We start from the raw sequence: 18,914 nt of genomic DNA, 5'->3' as shown, positions 1-18,914 counted from the left end.
TCAACTACATCGATCTTCATTTTCTTGGCTATTCTATCAACCAACTGAGAATAAGTAATCTCCTCATATCTTCCTTTCATCACTAGTGTAGAAATATGTTGCTCTTCACCATGTTCAAAATGTATCACCACAGACCCATTACTATCCATAGTTCCTGAAAATGACTAAAAACCAACATTATCATTTATCAGTTAGTTCAGTTATACTAATATTATCAATTAGACTAGTTTACATGTAACAGTAGTCATCAGTTATACTAGTAAGAGCAGTTATACTATGTCAACTTTGCACATGACTACTATAAGTTATACGAGTGGTACCAATACTATCTATTCAATGTGTTACTCCAAGTTTTACCAGGTTTACTAGTGGTATGTTTCGGATGAACAATATCAGTAATACTAGTTCTGTCAGTTTTACTACTTTCCATTTTAGTAGAGTTGTACCTATTGTACCATAGACAAAAACGATTTATTCTACAATATCATGCTTCATACTTTAACCAAATTATATTAAACTTTATAATCTGACTCATATGGTTAACACACAGTTTATATGACTAAACTGAAACAAACAACAATAAAGAGAGAGAGAGAGAAACAGAAGAGAGAGAGAGAAGGAGAGAGTTTACACTTATCAACCGATTTCAGAACTAAGGACGACGTACATGGCCTGTTTCACGGCGTCCTAACCTGTCGAAAATCCCCAAGAAACAGAGGTGAAGGTTTGTGGATGAAAAGTTGAAGAAGAAAGCTTTTGTTGGTGAGGAGAATGAATTTTCGTGGTAGTTGAGTATGGTTGTAGGAGAAATGAAGAAGAAGAAAAAGGATTAATGCATATGTGGGACCCAGGCGAGAGAGAAGAGTTTGGATGTGAGATCCGAAGGCCAAGATTAAAACAAAGACAGAAGATCTGACGGCTTAAGAGAGAGTTTCATTAATGGCATTTTTGTAAATATTGATTTCGTTTCTTCTAATGATCCGACGGCTCACGTTATATCCCATAGAATTCTGATCATATTGATTTCATTAATGGGGCATACTGTTAACCACTCCCTTGTCCTATGGGAGATTACTTTAGGTGGTGCCAAATTTCCAGAAGAAAAGGTGATCACTTGTCTTAGAACCTGATCCGCACAACAAGCAATTAGTAGGGACATTGAGACCCCAAGCTGCCAGTTTATAAAATTTAATTTTAGCACAAACTTGAAATCACTTTCTAAATTTACTTTTAAAAGATGAATAATTTTCATAAACCTTAAATGTGATGAAAAATGACTAAACTAAGTTTACTAAATCATTTATAAAAATTTATAAATTCATCATCACTTTTTAAAAAATAATGCATAAATCCAAATGTTTAAGTATTTTTATTGAAAGTAGTTTTTAAAAATGATAGCAAAACTTATTATATTTGAATCAATTTTTAAATATTACCTTTTCAAAATAAAACTCATAATTTATTAAAATTTAACTTTAACAATTATTTAAGTTTACTTTTCAATACATAAGACAAAAATAAAAACTAAAATAAAGATAATTTAATAATGAATTTACTATGTGCATATACAATTTTATGATATGATTGAAAATGATTTCTTTTTGAACTAAAAAATGAATATTTAAAATTGCAAAAAAAATTATTTATTTATTTTTAGAAAAAGTAATGACTAATGTCTTCTAAAAACCATTGTTTAGTTTAATTTAATTTATTAAATTATATTTAACAAAACATAAATTTATATATTGTGCTCCACATTAAGTTATTTATAGATCCACCCATGTTCTCTGTTGAAAAGAAAAATCTATCACCACACCTCCTTCCTATGAAAGAAGATGTCTTCTTGGGTTTTTATCATGTCTTCTTGGGTTTTTATCTGAGTAATAGTTTCAGCGTATTTATCAGTTTCTTATCTTGTGTAGTGGTTTGTATGGGACTCGAAGATGTAATCAAGACTACTTTGACGAGTTAGTGCGAGCTTATCATACGGCTATGCACTCTTCTAATAGGAATTCATTTTCTTAAAGATCTTGATTTTCGTTTTTTGGCAGATCTCTGAGATCCTTTCGGCAGACTATGTTGTGTTGAAGGTATATTTAGATGATCCGATCGATTGCGTTTTTGGTCCAATGTGAAAAGCTACAGCCAAGGAATTGTATGATTGATTTTTCTTGTACGTGAAGGTTGGCTCTCAACGTCATGACTTTATGTGACTATTTTCAGCAGTCTGATCTTGTCGTGAAGGCTCCTTCGACGCATTTAAGTTTTTTTATTTGAATCCACTCTTTTTCTTTTGAAAAACTATCATATTAAGCTTTTTTTGGTAAAATAAAAGGTGGTTTCGCCTCTTTGTTAAAAATCCAAATAGTGTAAATAGTTTTCAACGAGAATTGAATTCGAGTGACTAAATGCCTATTAGACATTCATTTACCACTAGACCAAGAGGTCATTGGTCTATATGTTCAACTTTTTTTTGTTATTTTTGCTTATGCGTTTGATCAAAAGGATGCTTAATTCTTCAGTTATGTTGTATTCGAAAAGGTTGAATTTAATGAAAATATGTTGCGTTTCAAAAAAAATCATTAGTTTATATGAAATTATTTTCTTTTCTTTTTTTGCTAAAAGTTCATATGAAATTCTTGTCTTGTGCTCGTTTTCCATTCCTAATCCCATATTGACCACTACTAAAAACGAGCTTTGCTCCACCCAAAGACATCAGCTTATTAAAAATAAATTAACAAGATGTAGAAATTAAGGTTGTTTGGGGGAGAACAAGAAAGATATATAAACCATACAAACGAGTAGTCATATATTTATCCTACGAGACAGGTATGTACATGCAAAACCAACTTCCAATTCCTTATATCACACAAATTATGTTTATTTTGTTGAATCTACGTTCAAACATTTATTTATATATAGTAGCATACTATTCTTGGCTTAGGTGATATGCATGAGGAGCTAGATTTATTTATATATAGTAATAGTAGCATACTATTTTGGCATAAGGTGATCATGCATGAGGAGCTTTGTTTGGTATGCAAGTAAAAGCTTCATATTTTTGAAGAAGGATTGTGCGTATTTGTGGAGTTTCCTCTCTAATTCATCAAACTTCACACCTACAACTCTGTCTACTTCTTGGCCTCTCTTCATGAATACAATCGCAGGCAAAGTATGAAGGTTGTACTCCATCCACACACTCTGCATTCAAGTAGTTGTTATTTTATGACCCAAAGGCAACATAAGTTTTTGTTGACATATTTTCACTGATGTTCTTTAGACTTTGGAGAAAAAAAAGGAGGAAAGCAAACGGATTCACGACCAAATTTTAGCAAAAAAAAAAAGAAGAAAAAAAGACATCAATCTTCACGAGCTCAACATTGGTGTATTTAGCAGCCAACTCCTCAACCTTCGGCTCAGGGGATTTAAAAGGTCCACACCATTTGGCCGTGAAGTCGATCACCAGCTATATATAAAGATACGAGAACTGGATATGCATTACGATATACTCAAACTAAGCATAGTAAAAAGATCAGTTTCATTGCCTCAACAGGTAGAATGTCCAACTTATCAAGAAACCCTCAGTTCAATCTAATAAGAACTTTTCAATCATATATCAAAATAGTATAGATAGATGTCAATCCAATCTTAAGTCATTTTGAAGCAATGAGGATGCAAGTAAATGCTTAATCTAAGTGCAGTTAAGGTAGTGAAGTGATGAATCAAGTAAGTAAAACAAGGCAAGAGCAATAAGTGAAACTTTCAATCAATAAAAGAAATTAGGACTCATGGGATTAGGCATTTGTTTAAATGACTAAGATCCAATGTAGCAAGCTATCAATCAATAGGTTCTTTCCCAATACAACTTTCTCGACCACGGCGGTCAGCAGCCATAGTCCGCCGTCGCCCCATTTTCTTAGTCTTCGCCATTTTTCTTGCCCAATTCTCCCAGATTCCAACTTGAGCTCCAAGCCTGAAAACTACATATCCACAAGCTATGCATCTAAATGGACTCTAAATGCATGTTAAATGATTGTCTTGATTATGTAAATGATGAGTAAAACATGTAAAATCTCAAGACACCTCATTCCTCCACCATTGTAGCACAAGAACTTAGAAACCACATGAAATGATATATTACCAGCTTGTTGGTGTCCTTGAGAGCATTGAGCCGAGATTACCACTGATTCTTGTTCTTGATTTCCACAATAAGGGGGATGCTGACTTTGTACGGAGAAATATGGGACTCGAAGCGAGGTGTCCATGGCCTCCCTGCCTCCTGGAAGGGAGGTCGGACGTCACCGAATATCTCTGGTCTGGCGAAGAAACATTAGCACCCATTGTCTCGCTATCTCTACGTAGAAAGGAGCAAATAGTTTTGAGTAGAGTTGCTCTTTTACTGTGAGAGGAAGAGGCTTTAAGGTGACATGAAGAGTTGGCTTAAACGGTCACCAATTTGTACACTATAATCAACTGACTAAATATCATTGTCAATATTCACCAAATGAGTTCCCATAAATCGATTGTAAATGACTAGTTGCCAGAGAAAAAAATTTGTAAAAAACTTTATTAAAACTCCTCAAATTTGTATTATATAAATTTTATTTGTTAAATCATAGTGGAGTGAGTGATACACGCCAAGCATTTTGATTTGTATCCGTATACGTGCGAAAGATTAACATAAGAATTCATTTTTCTAGAGGCACGCAAATCATTTTGAAACATTCCGATTGATTGCCTTTCTATTTTCTTGATTAATCGTGGACCGATGCCTGAACAGCGAACCTAAACAAGGATCAGATTCTAAATTCAGAACAAAAGTAGATCAGATATCAAAGCGGATTTGGGACAACAACTATATACGTAAACAATAAGAGTAACGTATCACAGACGCAAGTAAATGTAGCAAGTTGGTCTTACATGTTTTTACTTCCTTAAGAGTATACTAGAACTTGATCCGCGCGGATGTTTGATTTAACTTGTGTTCATCGTAAATTCATAAAATATTGATTTTATATAAAAATCTCATGTATATTTTTTATATTTTGTTATTTACATATAGAGTTCTAATATATTATTTTATAATTTAGATGTTTGATTATAATTTTTTTTATTTGTATATAATATTATATTGAAATTTTTATAACTTGATGCAATTGTACTATTCATATATTAACATGTTGTCTTTTTTTTTAAATGAAACATTATACTAAATTTTTTAATTTTTTGCATTAGCTTTTTTATAAATTATTCTTAATTTTATGATATTTTATTTTCTTGAAAATTGAACTCTTGAAATATTTATATTTGACTAAACTAAATAAGGTAATACTATAGTTTTTTTATATAATATACACTATATATTTAAGTTTGTGTTTTTAATCTTCACCGCAAAGAAACAACACCCATTGCAAATAATTAGTTTAAATTGATTTTAAATGCAGTGATAGAATCTATAAATAAAAAGAAATACAAAAAGAAAATACTTAATTTATTGTAAATACAATGGCTAATAGTATAAATAAAAGAAAGTATTTAATCTGTAATCTTTATTCCCAAACAATTTTTATTAGTGTGTTATCCTTGTGTCCAAACAACTTCAAAAAGTACTTCAATTTTAATAATATAGATTTAACCTCATTCTGTTTTTTTATTCTAAAATAAAAGTTTAGAGTAAAAAAAAGCTCCAATCAAACTCTATTTTTTCATTATATAAAATTATTTTCAATCGTATAGTATTTTTTTACCCTAAAATAGAATCTAAAGTAAAAGTGCTTAGATGATACAATATTTTTTACTAGATAATAAAGTAAAAATATAAGTTTACGCTATAAATAAAATAATTTATTTTATTTTTCAACGTAAAATAGAATACCGTTGAATTATAAATCAATTATATTATAGGATTATTATGTTTTAAATAAAAAATAGAGTGAATCATTGAAATTGTCTAATATAATATATATAAGGTTATTCTATGAATAAAATTATTTATTTATTTTTTGTCCATCACTTTATTTTTTATTTTAAAATAGAGTACCGTTGCAGTAAAAACTAATTCTATATAAACTTTCTTTTAAAAAATATATAATAAATCATTAGAGATTATCTTAATCTTTCGGGCTTTGTATCCCGGTATTCCTTCGGCTTAAATGGTTTTAAGGTGGTGTATCTTGTAAGACAATCGCAGTTTCTACTAATCTAATCCAATTTGTGGAAAAAAAAAATCTCACACCTCGTCAGTCTCTCACCTTTTGCTATTTCTTAAGGGCCAACATATCCAATAAAATAAATAAATAAAGCATATCCCTAGTCCCAACCATTTATTATGTACATTATTATGAACATTTTTGTCTATACTTGGACTTTAATAATACAACTATAATATTAACTATATTTTGATCTGCGCATCCGCGCGAATATATTTTTTCAAAGTTTCTATTTGTTTTCATATCAATAATGTAAGAGATGGGAAAAATACCTTAATCTGAAGAACCGAACCTATTCCGATCTGAAAAAGTAGTACCAAACCCGAACCGAAATTGATTAGATATCCAAATTATTCAAAAATTTTGTTTTTGAAGAACTGAAACCGAATCCGATCCAAACAAAAGTATTTCGGGTACCCGAATGTATCCGAAATAGATTTATATACTGATATATATTAATTATTTTTAGATTTAATGTATATAAAAACATCTAGAATATATATAATATTTTTAAGTTGGTTTAAATACTTAAAAATATATACAAATAATCAATAGTAAATATCTAAAATAGTAAAAGTATACTTAAAACACTAAAAATACTTAAAATAATTATTGATTTTCTATCCAAATATTTGAACTAAACTAATTTATATGTTAAGTTTAGGTATTCTGACATATGTTATTCAAATTTATATTTAATATATTATTTTGTTTATAGTTTTTGAAAAATTTAAAGTATATAATGAATTTTAAAATTTTAAAAGTAATTTAAATGGATTATCTGAACTCGAATCAAATCCACAAAAATCCGGAGCGAACCCGAACTGAAATTTAGAAATATTCGAATGGGGCTGAAATCTTTGACCTCGGAAACCCGAAACCCAAATAGATCTGAACCGAACCCGATTAGGTACCAGATAAATAGTTTCTCATAATATAATGGATGTCAAATTTTTCTTAAAAATATAAGCCCATTACTTTTTTTTTCTTAATAAGCAGTTATCCATGTTTCCAAACAAACATTTTTTTTAAAAGTGCAATTTATGTTTCCAAACAATTTTTTTTTTAAACTGCAATCTATGTTTCCAAACAGACTTTTTTTTAACTGCAATCAATCTTTCCAAACAATTTTTTTTTTTTAAACTGCAATCCATGTTTTCAGACCATTTTTTTAAAAAACATTGCTATTTATGTTTCCAAACAAATCTAATTTGTACTTGAGTTTTAATAAGATAGATATACTCGAGTAGATTACAAACCTCTGTTTTTCTTATGCCTATGTTCCACATAATGCGCTACCCATTCATTTTCATCATATGATACCTTGTATGTTTTACATATTCCTTTCTGCCGATTACACAAGTTGTAACGGGGAAGAATGGGAAACACGTAAGGTAAAAGGAAACAAATATGCTGACGTGGAAATAACAGATATAGTCAAAGTGGAAACTTGTCAATTAAGCACCATTTTTCTACGCCTAGTTGTTACGGATGAAAGAGCAATTTCCCTACAAAAACTATCATCTATATTATTAAAACTAAGTAGCTTTTAAAATAACATTTACTTCTTCATAATAATTCTAAATTATGTCACTAGCTTAATAATTATTAATTAATTTTTTATAAATCATTAATTTTGCTATATTATTTTCTAACCAATTTACCATTATTTTCTAATCAAACTTATCATAATTATTTAACCAGAATTTTCTCTAATCAATTATTACAAGAAAATTAAACATATTTATTTAAATGTTACATACGGACTTTAAATAAAAAATTGGTTACAATACCCTAAGTTAGCTACCATTTTTCAAAATTATAATTAACCATAAATACCATAAAATTTGGGTTTAGGCTTTAATGATTAATGTATAAGGTTTAGTATTTAAGAGTTGAAATTAGGTTTATAAACTTCTATTAATATTTTATAAATTATTTTTAAAACATCTATAAATAACTTAAGAGAGTTAATTTAACCTTTTAAAAAAAATTAATATTTTTATTATAATTTTATGGCTTTTATGAAAATAGTTATCATTTAAGGGTAAAGTTGTAAAGTGATATCAAACTTGTGGCAAATTGAAATATGGAAAATTGTCAAAAATACCACATTCATAGTACTACTTTTCATTTTTACACTAACCAATTTTACCTTCACTTTTAATGAAAGGTAAAAGATATTTATACCCCTAAGGTTAACTAATATAAACTTAGAGTTTAAAGTTGAGGACTGGGGTAGGTTTTTACAATGTGAAATTTAGGATTCTAATAAATATATAAATCACTACTAAAAAAATATAATTTTTTTTAAATAGTTTCAAACATAATTTTTGATTTTCAAAAAGAAATTATGAAAAAAATTATAAAACAAAATCGTAAAAAAATTTAAATTTGGAAAAGTATAATTCGAAAACACTAAAAAGTATTTTTTTTATTTCTTTTATTTTTTAATATTTTATTTATTTAAATAATTATTTATTATTTATATATATAACAATGGTATAAGAATCTTTTGCCACTTAATGAATAATGTATTTTTGAAGATGTCCGGTGGTAAAGATGAATAATGGTACCATGAAAATGATAAACATAAAATTCCCCCTTGAAATATCCCCTTTCAATATTATATATTCATGTATATTATTATTTCATTTCATATACAAAATATAAACTATAAATATTTTATAAAAAATACAAATTTAGTTTTCAACTATATGTTAAATAATTTGAAGATTAATGTTATTCACACATATATGTTTGAATGATAAGAATGCAATTATTAAATTTTAATATTCTCCACAAAAATAAACCTAGAAAAAATTATTTGGCTTATAAATTTTTTTGAGACATATGCATCTATTTTACTAAAACAAGAATGAATTTATTTGACATAAAATATTTTATTTTTGAAAGATAGATTTATTAATAGTGAAATTGCATCCCATATACACAACTTTTTCATAATTAACTCAATACCCTAAATCCCACACCTTGGTATCTTTGTTGATAGACACACAACTTGTCACATCATGTGTACTTACCTAATTTCCAACTTCTTCGTGGTTATTTAGCTAATTGACTCATTAATATACATAAATATACTAATTGGTGTTGTAATTTATAAAGAAATACATCAAAATGGTTAATGTAATTAAAAAATTACTAATTGATGAATATGTTATATAAAATATCATTTTGTTTGGTTTAGTATCCAACCACAACATGAACAACCAACAAATTACCGACAATTAAAAATCGTCGATCTATCATAAACTTTATATACTATATATCGAAAACAAACACCTACATGGATGTATGTCTGTGCAGCCATTATATTCGTATGCTGTGAAGAATTTCATATGTTTTTATTAAAAGATTGTTTAATGTTTTCTAATCACACCATAAATCTTATAAAAACCAAATCAATATCCGTTAAAAATAGCTCGTCGATCCTCCAAAAGGTATTAATTTGGTTTTAAACCTGATTTATAGTTTAATTATAAAACAATAAATCATCTTCAAATCAATGTAGTTAAAGTTTATTAGAGTTTCGAGCTTTAGAGGGTGTATTCAATCTAAAATTTGAGGTGATTTGATTTTTAATGAGGTTGTAGATGATTTTAAGGAATTGCAGAGTATAAAATGATTTTTGTTAAACCACTCTAGAATATCACTTAAAACTATGGGATTTGAGTTTTATTTTATTTTTTAACTAAGAAACTCCACCCAAATACTCTAAAATCACTTGAAATCTTTAAAACTCCATAGTTTAAAATATTTTCAATAACAGTGGATTTCATAGTACTTTATAATTAAAATGTCAAATTCAATAACACTAGATTTTAAATGAGTTTTTAAAATTCATGTTTCAATAACAGTGAATTTGTCATTTTGAAACAAATCACCTAAAACTTTTATTTGAATACACCCCCAACTTAATTTTGGAGAGTTTGGAATTTTGAATTTTCTTTCTGCGAGAATACAGATTTCCAACTTTAAATTCGTGGGTATATAGAATGTAGTTATAATTTAGAAAACATACGATTTGATGTTATACGATAGTTTAACGGAGGAAATAGCTCGTGTACTCTTTTTCATCACAAGACTATTCAGTATTCGACTAATTATTTTGCTAAGAATATTAAACTAATTTTTAAAAGACTGAAAAGGTCCACATCATTGTGTATCGCTTTGGAATTGGTCTCCATTAATAAATAGTTATTAAATAGTACACACCAAACAATACATTCACTTCACAATTCGTTTTCTACTTTTATGAAACAAATCTTGCGCAAGTTCCAACAAGAAGAAAATAGTGATAACATAGTATCAGCAAATGGAGTTTTTCCATAAAGCTAAAGCCGTTAGGATGCGTAACATCCACGAGAAGTATCTAATGGCGGAAGAAGACGTGGAGTCGGTGACTCAAGAAAGGAATGGTTCCGATAAAAGAGCTCGATGGACCGTCGAACCTGTTCGTGGTTCCTTTGAAGCGATCCGTTTAAAGAGTTGCTACGGTAGCTACCTCACCGCTTCGAACGAGCGGTTTTTGCTCGGTGCCACGGGTCGTAAGGTGGTATTGTCGAAGCTGAGTGGACTTGACTCATCCGTAGAGTGGGAGCCGGTGAGAGAAGGATCAAAAGTAAAGCTCAAGACTAGACAAGGTCACTTCCTCCGAGGCAATGGTGGACTTCCTCCGTGGCGTGACTCAGTCACTCATGACTCTCGTCGTAGCTCGGACTCGTTCTTGTGGGATGTTGATGTTGTCGAAACGACGTCTCTGGCTCTAGTTCCGGTTGCAACTCCTCCGCTACATAGGAGGCAGTCAAGTCCTCCGATGTCTAGGACCTCTTCAGAAAAATCTGAGCAAGAGGTTGGTATTGTAATTTTGGACAAGACAAATATCTATCGAGCCGAATTATTATATTGTTTTAACGAGATGGATCACAAGTTGACCAAAAAAACAACGCAAGAGATTAGATATCCGCCGCCAATAATCGATAATATGCCAAATATTCAAACTTATTTTAGACGAAGCGGACCACAAACTTGTACTCCGATCATTTAATTTTGGTGCCCAATAATTGATTTACTATATAAAGTAAGTCTGGGCATTACGGCATTGATTCGGTTTGGTTCAGATATTTTGGATACTTTTAATAGATTTTTAATTATTATATATATATATAAACATTTTTAATATATTTTGATACCGGTTCGATTTTCAGTTTGGTTATTTTAGATATAAAAATATTCAGATATTTGAAGGTTTCAGATATTTTGGTTTGTTTCCGGTTCATATTTTTGGTTCTGGTTTTTTTCGCACGTCTAATATAAAGTTTCAAGATATTATGTTGACTAGTTGACTAACTCGCCGCCGAAATCTGAAGGGTGGAACCGTTGTCGCAGGCGCTAAGGGAAGAGACTAGCATTGGACATGGATGATGCTGTTGTGTGTATACGCAATCCCTTAGACGGCAAGCTGTTTCCTCTTCGTATGCAGTTTCCGCCAAATAGCAAAACAATGCATGTCGTTTAAGTAGCTTCATTTACTTCTTAAATGGTATGCTGTGTGTGTTTTGAAATAGTGGTCGATGTATGCACAAGTTTGGGAGATGGTGTTACAGAAATTATGATTATTCCTCGGTTCCGTTATATAAGAATGTAAACTATGCAATATATAAATAGATTATTATTGTGGGTACAAATCTTGCAATTTATTGTACATCATTTATTTTGTAAACGTATTTTATATGTGAACATTTGCCATCAAGAATGATGTTTGTTACTAGAAGATTTTTTAAATCAATTATTAAAAACTCTAAAATGCTCAAGCATAATCGCTCAAGTCTTCACCAATTCTTATTCTGTTATAAATCATGGAGTGGATTGTCATTAACCAGGCCCGGCCCAAAACCGGTCCAATACCTAGAAGATGGAGAGATGGCCGAAGCCCTAGAGAGAGGAGAGAGAGAGGAGAGAGAGAACTGACTTCAGGATAGAGAAAGGCGGCCACAAAGCTTGGAGAAAAGGAAACCCTTTCATTTTCCTAATAGATGTAATCTTTTCAATATTATGTATTAGTAGTTTTCCTAATCTTAGTGAGTTTAGGTTTTGGATACTTTCCATTTATCTTAATCTTGTAATTCTTATATAAAGGAACCCCCTTGATCATTAATAATACACAGAAATATTCAGTCTTTAAAACTCTCTATTTACAATATGTTATCAGCACGATAGACTCCCAAAACCCTGAGAAATAAAAACCCCTAAACCTAACCAAAAGTCCGTCACACATAAACCCTAAATTAGGCGGAACTTAAAATCGATCTATCTCTCAAACCCTGAGGAACCAGACGACGAGTCACATATCATCTTGAAGCTCTTGACGAGAAGAATCCATCAGTGCAAACCGTTCGTCAATCCGATCTCAGACGCGCCCTCATTCGTAGAAACAATACGCGGCGCCGTCTTGGTTTTTGGAATCCTAATTCGAACCAACAAGTTTTTCTAGCCAAATTCAAATCCTGTAAAAGATAAGTTTATCATACCTTAGTTGTTTGATGATATATTGTTCAGATTATGGTGTTCATGTAATCTAATACTCCTTGTTTTTATTTCATGAGCTAAGAGCAGTTGGTGCAAAGATCTAATCCCGAAGAACCCTAACTTGTTCTTGCTTCCGTTCCGGCTTGCAAACACCCGATCAGCTAAAGCTCTTAAGCGTTCCTGATCCTAGACATTCGCAGCTTCGTGTACACAATAGAACCAGCTCACGTTCGCGTCACAGCCAGCTCGCAATTCAGATCAGCCGCTTGCAGCAGCTCGGGAACTAGATTAGAAGAAGACGCGTCCCGATCGCGTCCGACTACCTCAGCACACGTCCGTGACCAGACGCAAGATGTTCCAGATAGCTCGCGTCCCGTCCCAGCTTGCGACCCGATAAGGAGCCAGCTCGCGTCCGTGTGCAACTAGAGGTTCATCTGACTTTGGTGGTCCGGTTCAACCCTACAAAACAAAGGTAATTCGAAATCTGAAAACAAGAATCGAATTTGGTTGTTTTGTAAAGATTGAAACCTTAAAATATAATCTTTAAAACTAAAGGCCATAGGTTAAATAGATCAATCCCTTATGAGTAAATCGAAGCTCTATACGTTCGATCTAAAACCTAAAAACGAGATTGATCCATTGATCAATTAAAATCAGAACCTTAAAAGGTTTTTGAATCTCAAATCAAATCCCCTTGATCAAAGATCAAAGTTTTCGAAATCCCCTAAAACCCTAATTTTGGAAAATTGGTTTTAATTTTGATTTGAAACTTGAGTGTTTGATTGATCGCCTAGAGCTATGATTAGGATTGTTTTAAAACTTGAATCTGAATCTTGTTTAAACTAAAACCCTAATCTCGAATTTTAAAATTTCGAAAGGCCTTGAAACCTTAAATCTCTCATTACTTAAAGCTTAAAAGATTAATTTAAAGAATTTACATATTGAATGAGAGTTAGGTTGCTAGATTATTTAATTCTAAAACCTAATAGATATGCAACTAAGAAATAGGATTGAATGCATTTAGATCCCGCTTTGTATATGGCCGTGTGGCCTAATGCATTGTTCATACTCGCGGCCTTGTGCCCTTGATTGAGATTAAAGCCGTTTGGCTTAATGCATATCTAAGTGGCCGTGTGACCTAGTATCCGGATGGTTATATAAACCGGATTGCATCATGATCCGATCCTTAAGATCGTTGTATCACATAATGGCAGTGAAGTCTAAGCATCACAAAACATGATCGTGTGGTCCAAGTATCATAGAGAGACTTATGAAATCATATGCACTGATTATTTAATTGGTTGCAAGAATTCTAAATCATAAATTGATAATATGATTTCAGATGCCGAGATTTGAACCCATGGATTATACCATTTTAAATCTCTCTGGAAGATATTATCCAGAATGGAAATGAACACTTCAATTGCCCTGAAGTCTAGAGGACTCGGGAAATGTATCATTGAAAGAAATGATGAAATTGAAAGTGAAAAGTTAAGAGCCATTACAATAATGCGCCATCATCTCACGGAGGAACTTAGAAATCAGTATCTACATATTGAGAATCCTCGTGACCTTTGGACATAATTAAAGTCCAGATACACTATGGTATTATTACCAAAGGTCAAACATGAATGGATGAGTCTCAGATTTCAAGACTTTGAGACAGTGGCTGAGTTTTACTTTGCCTTGTCCAGGGTCGTGTACCAACTGAGATCATGTGGAGAAGAGGTAACAGATAATGATTGTCTATTCAAGACATACTCCACATTCCATCCAGAAGATTTGTTGTCAAAACATATCTACATAGAAAGAGGTTCTACCACTTACAATGACCTCATCTCTTGCCTAACGGTGATTGAGAATGACAAGGTACGAAAGAGGAGCAGTGAGATGAGATACCCTGATACAAATAAGACTGATATGGATCAGGATGAATCCAAGGAGCCGTGTCCAATATAACTTAAGGAGTGGCCGGCATGTCTATTGACTAAGAGGGATCTCAACATTTTATTTTAAAGTCCTTGATTTGTGATTTGCTTTAACCCAGTTGTCATTCACGATTTTACATATACAATGGAATTGATTTTTAATTCATTATCTTGCCTGATCTTACCTGAACATATGAATGATTCAATTTTTGCCTAAAGAGCATAATACCAAGTAAGAAATCATGAAAGGGGTATAGTAAGCATAGTAAAGAAACTATGGCTAAGGCATTGCCTATAAGGCATTATACACACCCAATAATATGTGACCCATTGAGTTATGATAATATGGTTTCCAAGTAGAAACAATGGGTAAGGAAGGAAACAAATTCCTTTAGATTTTAATAAAAACGCCTAAAACCTTGAAAGAAAGTGGTCAAGACTATACCTATGATCTCTACTGATCAAAACTATGCTATAGATCAGTATGATAAAGAGGCAAGAGATGTTGTAACCATATTGAGATACACCACGAAATTTTACACTATATGGCATGATAGGATTAGCCATCCTAAAGTCTAAACTTGATGCAAAGATTGAAAAGGCACAGAGTTATCCCGTAAAAGATTTCACGTTGTGAAACATGTACACAAAGGAAAACTCATTAGGCTTAATTGTCCCAAGCACCACGACCTTATACTATGGTCATGAGGGGGAGAGAGGATAAACCCATGATCAATACTACAAGTTCGTGTACTACTATAACGGCCAAACAATAAAGGCCATGAGAGACAACGGTCTTCGGCCGCAAAGGCAATAACCAGCCTCGTGTACTACTATGGCCTAAAACCATGTTTAGGACGGCCAAACCATAAGGCCATTACTCGGCCAAAGAGACCATGTTATGAACAGGTCGGCCGCAAGGGCCATAACCGGCCAGAGGGGCCATTATCTATAAGACTAAGATTCTAAAGTCTATAATCTTGGAGACATTATGTTTTACATGTATAGAATGATAATATGCATCATGCCATATAAGTGAGCATAGATATTCCCATCTCAGATTGAATATGAGTCATAAAACCAGACATACACCATCTTAAGAGATTTTGAATAAACCACCACATACATACATGTGCCGTCTAAGATGGAACCTCAGAAGAGGATTGAGAATATATAAGAATAAGATCTTCTCCACGAAATAAAAAGGACCGAGAGCCAAAACATGGGTGATCAAAATAGTGGCCAGGTACGGATTGCATGATCAAATGAATCCGAATATTAAAGGAGAAAGATTATAAGCTGGATAAAGAATGTTAAAAGTACGAATGGTTTTAACCATCATTGTCTTGGCAAAGAGCCTCGGACTATAGATTATGATTTAAGACGTCCAAAGAAAGATTATATAAAGCTAGCTAATTGAGAAGCTAATCGAAATGCCAGACACTGACCCGAGAAATGACTAACCCGCTTAGCACCAAATGAATGTCCTAGAAGAGACATAATCAAGTTGCTATAGAGTCTATACAAGATAGACCAAGTGTTCCATAAGATAAAAGAATCTCGGATAGAAAAATGGTGCATAGAATACAGATCCGATATTATAAGAGAAACCATACCAGACATTGAGAAAAGTCTGCGCAGCTACACATCTAAGGTACCAAACCATGTAGTCTTGGGACGCCAAGCTACTAGGTAACAAAGGTCCTGGATAATGAAATCTCAATGTGATCAGATCATGTCTAGAACATAATGGAACCACATGAAAGTGTCGACACACACACACATTTGTATAATAGATACATAAAGTTATAGCACTTGAATACAAAGAGATAAGCGAGGATCATGAACCCACGAATGAGTACTCATACAATCATAAAAGATCATAGAGATTAGAAAAGATAAAACGTGGAGGTTCAAAGTATCTAAAAGAAAGATGGGCGTATTGGCCATATACATATACAGAAACGCCATCTAATAAACCAGTGAAATAGATGGATCTTGTGAGATAAAGAAACCGTGAGAGAAGGCACATGATCACGAGGTCTAAGAGTGTTCATGTCTTCCTACTTAACAGCATTAGATTATAGCTTGTTACACAAGGTACTCACAGAGATCAAAGGAATATATTATAAGGAGATAAACTCCTATGTGGTGGATGCTGCTACAGATTTTCGAAATTGAAAATGGTCTGGTCATAAGAAAAGAAATTAGATACAAATGATGTAGTAAGCAGCATATGGATCACTGGATAAATTGAAAGAACAACTTTGTTCCTAAGCTGATTCATGGACTGAAAAGCAGCTGCATATAGTATGTAAAAGAAAGTGATCACGCATGATCTTGGAGTTGTATAAGAGACAATCCAATAACAATCGATATACATTTGAAATCCCTTGTGTTTGTACTAAACCTAAAAGAGGTTAGTAGACTGATACAGAACGTATCTGTAGGCGTCCGGTCCTTCGACTAAAGACGTCCAGCCCTTAAGTTAAAAGGCATCCGGCTTTCAGATAAAGGCGTCCGGCCCCTTCTGCTAAAAGGCGTCCGACTCTTATCCTTTGATCATGGGCTAGTAGAAAAGATCAACCATCAGGTTGCAATCCGACAATCAGATCCCTTAGGGATCCGGCATAGCAGAACGGTCCGCTGCTGTATAAACTCCACAAAGTTTTGTCGTAAGGATAAGAGGAGATGTTTAATCTATCCTTACCTGTCGGATATAAAGTATTGTAGTCCATAAGCTCGTGAAAGCCATAGTCCATGACCTAATAATGTATACTTAGCGTGTGATATGATCCACAGCAACTGAGGTCATGAGACGCCATCATCATCATTAAGATAGGAATGCAAAGAATAATGAATACGACATTACCTAAGGCAAAGAAATCGATGTCCACATCCATAAGAGTGTTCGGCCGCAGAGCCATAATAAGAGATTATAAACTCACAGTAATGATCATTGATCTTGAACACTCATGAGACAAGTAGTGGACACGTATGGACGAGGTCTATGACCTGAACATAGATCGACCAGATTGATACATGGTCGATGGTAATTATAATGGCCAAAGTAAAGAGTTTGACAGTAGATAAACACGTCTAGACCATGGACACATGCAAACACGATTTGCAAAGACCCAATAAGTGATCTCCGAGGACAATGTGATTCACATTGCTTAGCACATATGCTTTACCGGGACACTCGATGTCAAATGACATGAGAAACGACCTAAGAAGTCGAAGTGGTCTAATTACGGTTCAATAATGAAACTGGCCGATTACTCCCATCCTATACATACAGGAAATATCACGCACCAAGATGCGTAGAATGTAGAACCTACACTGAGGTTCACATCAGGGGGAGTAGTGCGTGTTGTACTCTTTTTCCTTCATCATGGTTTTGTCCCACTGGGTTTTCCTGATAAGGTTTTAATGAGGCAACATGAAGGTTTTAATATGGCATCCAAGGGGGAGTGTTATAAATCATGGAGTGGATTGCCATTAACCAGGCCCGACCCAAGACCGGCCTAGAAGATGGAGAGATGGCCGAAGCCCTAGAGAGAGGAGAGAGAGAGCCGACTTCAGGAGAGAGAAAGGCGGCCACAAAGCTTGGAGAAAAAGAAACCCTTTCTTTTTCCTAATAGATGTAATCTTTCCATTATTATGTATTCGTAGTTTTCCTAATCCTAGTGAGTTTAGGTTTTGGATACTTTCCATTTATCTTCATCTTGTAATTCTTATATAAAGGAACCCCTTTGATCATTAATAATACACAGAAATAGTCAGTCTCTAAAACTCTCTATTTACAACATCTTCTACTTTGTTCCTTTTTTCCTATACTAAATTGTTTTTCTATCAAAGTCTTGTTGAAGAATCTTTTTCTTTTGGTTCAACTTCAACTTTTATTAACCAAATTCTGAATACAAAATTTTTAACCTCGCTAAGATTTAAATCCCACGTACAACGCCGTGATATAGTATCACCCATGAATACTTAAAAAGATCATACACTACCTAATCAAGACGACTTTGTATTTTTCACCACAACAAAACGAATTCACCTCACGATCTAAGATGAACCGTCTCTTGAGCCACCTAAATTCTACCACTGAAACAATACTACAAAACAATTCCTATGCCAATGAGATATACTAATTGAGAGGAATGTGAAGAGCCCGAGCCGTAGGAACCAAAAGAATTGAACGTAGTGCCTGACCATCCGCATT

General features: G+C 32.8%; 1 protein-coding gene across 2 annotated transcripts; it reads left to right on the top strand.

Moving 5' to 3' along the window:
• The first annotated feature begins 10,386 nt into the window (after nt 1-10,386).
• Nucleotides 10,387-12,000, top strand: LOC106406349. Of its 2 annotated transcripts, none has more exons than XM_013846986.3 (2): nt 10,387-11,085; nt 11,622-12,000. In XM_013846986.3, the coding sequence occupies exons 1-2, from the start codon at nt 10,549-10,551 to the stop codon at nt 11,655-11,657; spliced, it is 573 nt and encodes a 190-aa protein (XP_013702440.1). In that variant the 5' UTR covers nt 10,387-10,548; the 3' UTR covers nt 11,658-12,000. The 2 variants fall into 2 exon arrangements, with proteins under 2 accessions (XP_013702440.1, XP_013702439.1); XM_013846985.3 differs by having other exon boundaries at nt 10,388-11,085; nt 11,603-12,000.
• Nucleotides 12,001-18,914: the final 6,914 nt, after the last annotated feature.

The sequence above is a fragment of the Brassica napus genome, chromosome C6, assembly GCF_020379485.1.
Source record: "Brassica napus cultivar Da-Ae chromosome C6, Da-Ae, whole genome shotgun sequence".
NCBI lineage: Eukaryota > Viridiplantae > Streptophyta > Magnoliopsida > Brassicales > Brassicaceae > Brassica > Brassica napus.
The sequence above is the reverse complement of the archived record's forward strand: the minus strand, read 5'-3'. Positions and strand labels throughout refer to the sequence as shown.

Coding starts and splice junctions, on each gene's coding strand:
- LOC106406349 (XM_013846985.3), top strand. CDS start 10,549: ATGGAGTTTTTCCATAAAGCTAAAGCCGTTAGGATGCGTAACATCCAC. Junction 11,086..11,602: donor CAGAAAAATCTGAGCAAGAG/GTTGGTATTGTA, acceptor CGAAATCTGAAG/GGTGGAACCGTTGTCGCAGG.